Genomic DNA, 6,427 nt, shown 5'->3' with positions numbered 1-6,427 from the left:
TTTTTACTTGCTGTTGGCCACGAACAACCCAACGTTTGTACCTTCATGTCAGGTAGCCATTTTGAATAAATGGGCACCTCAACCAGGGTTCCCTAAAGATTGAGCATTGGTAACATAAATATTCCGATTCCACACCTCGAGAGGTTTTAGTAACGGTTTTCAGATCGGTTTCAACAATTAGTAATCACCTGACCCCTTTTACAAATACAAGGAACCCCACTGAAAGAGAAAGCCCAATGATGACAGCATTCAGTCGCTCATGTCATATTTTTCTCCAAGTTTATTGTCCCGGCACACCATACTTTGTAAAAAGAATACACGAGTACATGTTGCTGTAAATACTGACACCCGATTTCCACCTTAACCCAGCAGTCACGGCAATAGACGGTGAGTAAAAACTTCCGTGACTCTTCGAAGCACAACCCCACCATACCCTCTTTGCAACTCCTATCCCTATGATGAGGAGCCACTCCCCAACAAGTGATGTATGTTGATCGTGAAGTTAGCAAAATCAACATACATCATGCAACACAAGTTCTTCGTCAAATAAAGCACATAGGAACATCACAGATCTCGGACCAGCCTGAAATCTGCTTGCTTACAAACTGAAACCATCAATGAGAAAGACATATTCCTGTGTGAGTCAAATTATTTTTATATGTGTTAAAGAGGCATAGGTATGTACCTCTTCCCCCAAAATTTCATCAAAATGCTTTTATATCGGGGAACCTGGGATCATTGAGAAATATCCTGTTACCTTGGAGACCCCAAACCCACCACCAACGATTTTATCTATTTTTGCAAATAAAGCAACATTTCACAAAACAACTGGCAAAGTAAGGAGAAGAGAAAGGAAAAAAGTTAATCCAAACGTTTAGCTGTAAAGCAAGGAGATGAACCACTCATGTATTGACGTGATGTAGCCAGGCACACCCTACTTTGTAAGCAGCGTTAAGCCATGGATTTTCAGTCCGTCGCTTATTTTCAATTGGTTTATCTTGTATGGTGGAATGCGGTGGCAGAATCTCCCCAATTCTTTGTCCTGATGAAGGATCACAATTTGAGTGTTGTCACAGAAGAACTTGAGCTGCGAGACAAAGAGAAACAACAAAAGAGTGAATGCAATATCTCTCTGTATATCAACCAAGGCACAAACTTTGTGGTTCGAGATTTGTGATGTCACAACAGTTATGAAGCAGAAAATCACAAGCCCACACCTGGGTTAAGTCAGGTCAGGCCAGGTAAGGGAGCATGCGCTGGAACAGCACGTCACTGACTCCACTTTCTGCCGGTACCCCAGGGGCCTCCGTCTGGCCATCCCCCAGGCAGATGTTTGGCCCATCCTCATCTCCTTGAGATGCCAATCAACCTGCTGCAACCACGAGGCACGTGGTCAGCTCATGGACGATGCAGGTAACAAATCTTATTTGGGTCTCTCTCAGCAACCACGCATTGGACACAAAGTCCGACCAGCGATAGCCAAGGATTCTCCAAAGAGACCTGGTACCGAAGGAATTAAGTCTCCATCTCAGATCCCTGGTTAGAGTCCAAGTCTCACATCCGTAGAGCAAGACTGGAAGCACAAACGACCTGAAGACTCATACTTTCATCCTCCTGCACAGGTACTGACAGTGCCACACCCACCTCATGATCCAGTGGATCCATGACTCCCCAGGCCTGTCCCAGATGTCTACTGACCTCTGACTCACAGCCAGCAGAGACATGAATATCACTGCCAAGGTAAGTGAATCTCTCCGTGACCGCAACATCCTCACCACAAACAGGTACAAACAAGACAGCAGCATCCAAGATGTCAATGAAAACCGAGATCTTAGTTTTTGACTTAGGAAACCCGTAATCCCAGTGGCTACGACTCCTCATTCAGCACCTCGAGGGCCCCCAAAAGGATATCCAGAGTCTCCACAAGATGACTGCATCGTCTGCGAAATCAAGGTCAGAGATCTTGACATTTCCAAACGATGTATGGCAGCTTGATCTCTCCGACATCCTCCCTAGAATGCAGTCCATACAAGCGCTGAATAGTGTGGGGGGCCAGTACACACCCCTGATGTTATCTACATGTTGTCTATAGAATGAACTCTTCATTCATCATCAATGAGCTTTGGATACTCTTGCTTTCATATATTTATGTATTATATACTTGATTATCTTCCATTTCCAGAGTGTGATCGGTTCTGACGAAGAAGCTTCCGTGGTAGAGAACCAATGCTGGACAGGTTGCTATTCTGTGGCAGGGTGGAAATTTGAGGATACTGTACATTATGGTGGTAATTTGAAATGTGGTCAAGGTACCGGCACACAACGACCCATTTCAAAAATGCACCACAACGTCCACCAGTGAATGCCATCAGAAGGAACACCTGGCTTAACATCTTTTCAAAGACTGCATACTCCTCGATGCAAAGTCATTCCTCTGAAGCACCTGGGTGACAGTTTCTAATCAGGACAGTGATCGAACCAAGTAGAAACAATGAAATATATTTGAGCTGTCCTGCCAACTGTTATACTCACTGTTCTGATGCTAACTTTTAGGGGTTATTGGAGGGGAAAGAGAAGGGAGGGGGGGGGGGTTTACTTCCCTTTTGAATTGACTCACAGTGTCTTGAAGTTAAACCATGTGTTAAACCAAAAATAGGACCACGTGTCCTGAAGCTCACCTGGATCACGAGCAACAGTCACTCAAACCCCCCAAACCATTAAAATTGTAAATTGTGTGTGGAGTGTCAGAGAAGGGAGCAAATACCTATTTCAGGGGGCTCAAAACCCCCACAGACCACACTAGGCCCTGATTTTTTTTTAATGCTGAGAAGAAACTTTTGTACATTACGGTTGATGAAGGTTGTGGTAATTTCATCAAAACCGTGTGTGTCATTTCGGAGAAGAGAGCAAATACCTACTTGGTGGGGGTGGGCGGATCAAACCCCCCCCCCAGACCCTCTTAATGAGCGCAGATTTTGATGCGATCGATACACTTTGGTACATCACGGGTGATAACGGTTTTGGGCAAGTTTCATCGAAATGTGTGTAGTTTCTGAGAAGGCAGCAAATATCCTATCTTGAGGGTGTCAAAAACCTCACTCACTCACTCACCAATGGACACTACTCGATCGCATAAGCTCATGGATTAAAGTCCAGGTGAGCTAAAAATGGATACAAATCATCCTTCCTTAGAGATAGATATGAATCTGTCATCACAATGAATCAATGTGACTCCCTGCAACAATGTGCATCTTTTTGGATCTTGCCAAAGTACTGGTTCAATTGTTGTTTAGTTAGATTTTCAGATGCACAATCAAATTAAATTTACAAAGGGTATTTACTATTTATTAAAATCAGAAGTCAAGTAGTATAACCTGGGTGATGATATTAATATCCAGGTTCAATTGGAGAACTCACCGTAAAGTCCATGTTGTTTTGAAATGGCAGGTGGTTGATCTCCAACTCCTTTTTCCATGTTCCACATTCAAATGAGTTAATGACACACTTCCTCTGATCAAAGCGCACTTCAAATTGAAAAGCGATATCATTCGATGTCATTTCTTTCAAGAGCACATAAATTCTGAATGAGAGAGAGAGAGTGAGAGTGAGAGAGTGGGAGCGTGAGAGCGAGAAAGACTTTGACTTTTGTATACCTTTATTTATACAAGCTTAGAAAAAAAGTCGTACATAAACATGCAAAAAAGACAAAATAAAAAGGTCAAGTACGCAGCTAAAATGAAATAATAAGATCATTTTGGTCTACCTTACACAAAGCATTCCTGTGACACCATTTCTGCTTAAACAGTTCAAGGTTATTAATATTTTGGTGAAAATAAAATTCTGCACGTAATCTGGCCACGGCAAGAGCCTTAAAAACTGTTAAAACATTGAAATCAACATCAGGGCTTGCAAGAAGTTTAGCTTTCCTTGTTTTATAAATTGCTAGTTTCCCTTCAGCTATTATAAAATTGGCGAGAGCAGATTCAACATGATTTTTGGAATTCAGCGGCAATCCAAAAATAAAAGTACATAAAGAAAATACAATTTTCATGTGACAGCACAACTGTGATAAAAAGGTAAAAAGTGGGGTCAGTCTTGCACAGTCAACATAGGCATGATATAAATCCTCAGAGGCCATACAAAAGGGACATGAAACGGAATTTAAAATATTAAAATGATGTGATAAAACATTCGTAGGTAAAATCATATGTACAATTCCCCAAAAGATATTACCAGTCCGTTTTACAATTGGTGGGACATACATGGCAGCCCATTGTGGGCACAGGGGGGACCCTGGAGGCAACATCCCCTTCTATCAGGATCCGAAACTATCTTTGCACACATAAGGATGCTGTATGGTGACACAAAGGTGGTACAGGTATTTTTTTAGCAACACTAGGATGTTTTTGAGAGGAAGACAGGATCACAGTTTCTGTTAATGCCAGTGATGTTATATGCAACTGTGGAAAGAAGGGGGCATGGATTGCAGGGACAGCGTTAGTGGTATCAAAATGGAGTCACAAGCTTCTGGAGGTACGCAGAACCTCCTGGATGAGCTGGGAAACAGTTGTTAGAGAGCGCATTCCAACGGTAGTCGCAATATGCCCGACTGAGTGCCATGTTTTGTTCTTGTTCCGCAGATCTCGTATGAGACGTATACCGGAGTTTATGAAGCATTGTATGTAAACACGTGATTGAGGTACGTTTGAAAAAAGTGCAATGAAGAAGATAGGCTCGTCGAGAAAGTTGTTGATGTTGTAGTGAGCCATATCTCAGTGCACTACAAGAAGCTGCCATGCTTGCAACAGGTCTTGGTAAAACAAAGGTAATGGAGAGATGTCCACATGTTTCAAGTCCATGAGAAAAAGTTCCTGATTGAAGTCAAGCATGCCAGCCATTTTCAGCAAATGGTTGGCAGTAGGGCGCCATGGCAGTGATGCAGAAAAAAGAAAGCGTTGGACAGTCGCGACTCGAAAGGCCATCAGTCGGCTGAGAATGTCAATAAGACCATGGGCACCATCTGCTAATGGAAGGTAAAGGACTTCAGGTTTGAGCCAATGTTTGCCACCCCAGAAAAAAAATCAAGCCGATGTTTCTGGATTGTCAGCAGCAGTGCTTCAGGAGGGTGCAGGGCAATCATTTTGTGCCACAAGGAAGCCATCAGGTTATTGATCATGAGGGCACGACCTCTGTACGACAAGGTAAGTTCCTCTCCACAACAAGTGATGTATGTTGATCGTGAAGTTAGCAAAATCAACATACATCATGCAACACAAGTTCTTCGTCAAATAAAGCACATAGGAACATCACAGATCTCGGACCAGCCTGAAATCTGGTTGCTTACAAACTGAAACCATCAATGAGAAAGACATATTCCTGTGTGAGTCAAATTATTTTTATATTCCTCTCCACTTCTCTTGTCTATTATCAATTTTGTGACCTGTATTTAACCAGTAATTAGCCATAAAGCTGGGGTACCAATGTACACACCTAGATAGTGGATGCCTTCCTTCTCCCACTGCAAGTTTCTGGGAAGATGAGGCAAACCAACAGCCAGGGTATGGCCAATCCAGAGAGCTTTACATTTGCTCCAATTTATTGTCGTTGTGCAAGCTGAAGATAACTTTTCCAAGTCATTTAATAACATGGTGACATCATCACTATTACGCACGACACACATCATCAGCATATGCTGAGATAACAATTGGCCTTTCAGTTGGCATCACAGGAAACCCTGGTAGACTAGCACGAAGGCGAATTAGGAGGGGTTCAATACAGAGGGAGTAGAGAATGCCCGATAATGGACACCCTTGATGGACTCCTCTTCCAACCATCAATGGTGCACACAAGGAATTTACTTTAATGATGCTAAAAACATGATTATACAACAATGAGAAATGGGATATAAAAGTTACACCAAAACCAAACTGTTTTAAGGTGTAACATACACATTCATGGCTAATATAATCGAAAGCTTTCTCTTGGTCAAGTAAAATCAAGTCAGCATTATGCTTTTGAAGAGCACAGCCATCACACAAGTCACGAACTAAAAAAATATTATTATGAATAGACCGGTTTGGAATACAGCAAGATTGATCAAAATGTATTAAAAGGCTAAGAAATGGCTTTATACGATTTACAAGGGCCTTGGAAAAGATTTTGTAATCCACACAAAGCAGAGAAATAGGCCTCCAATTCTGCAACGTCTGGGGATCTCCTTTCTTTGGGATAAGGCACACGACTGCACGGCGACAACTTAAAGGTAACAAACCATCTTGTAAACGAAACTTAAAAACATCTAAAAGTGTTGGTCCCAGCAAATCCCAAAATGTTTTATAAAATTCAACAAGTAAACCATCAAAGCCAGGTGCTTTGTGATCATGAAGGTCATTAAGAGCTATTAAAAGTTCATCTACAGTAAAATCTT

At 42.1% G+C, this 6,427-nt stretch overlaps 1 protein-coding gene across 6 annotated transcripts in view; it reads right to left on the bottom strand.

The window, feature by feature from the left end:
• Nucleotides 1–262: 262 nt before the first annotated feature.
• Nucleotides 263–6,427, bottom strand: part of LOC147013524 (32 kDa beta-galactoside-binding lectin-like) — a 72,104-nt gene continuing 65,939 nt past the window's right edge. For 5 of the 6 annotated variants that reach the window (XM_085855383.1, XM_085855387.1, XM_085855382.1 and 2 more), the window contains 2 exons: nucleotides 3,418–3,580; nucleotides 263–1,087 (listed from right to left, as the gene is read on the bottom strand). In XM_085855383.1, coding sequence (XP_085711509.1) covers nucleotides 935–1,087; nucleotides 3,418–3,580 — 316 coding nt within the window. In that variant the 3' untranslated portion in view covers nucleotides 263–934. Of the gene's footprint in view, nucleotides 1,088–1,207; nucleotides 1,373–3,417; nucleotides 3,581–6,427 lie in introns of those variants that run through there. The other variant, XM_085855385.1, reaches the window with a different exon arrangement.

This window comes from Eptatretus burgeri, chromosome 14, assembly GCF_056783735.1.
Source record: "Eptatretus burgeri isolate ZD-2024b chromosome 14, Ebu_testis_v1, whole genome shotgun sequence".
NCBI classification, from domain to species: domain Eukaryota; kingdom Metazoa; phylum Chordata; class Myxini; order Myxiniformes; family Myxinidae; genus Eptatretus; species Eptatretus burgeri.
Note: the sequence above shows the minus strand (reverse complement) of the source record. Positions and strands in the feature narration are given on the sequence as shown.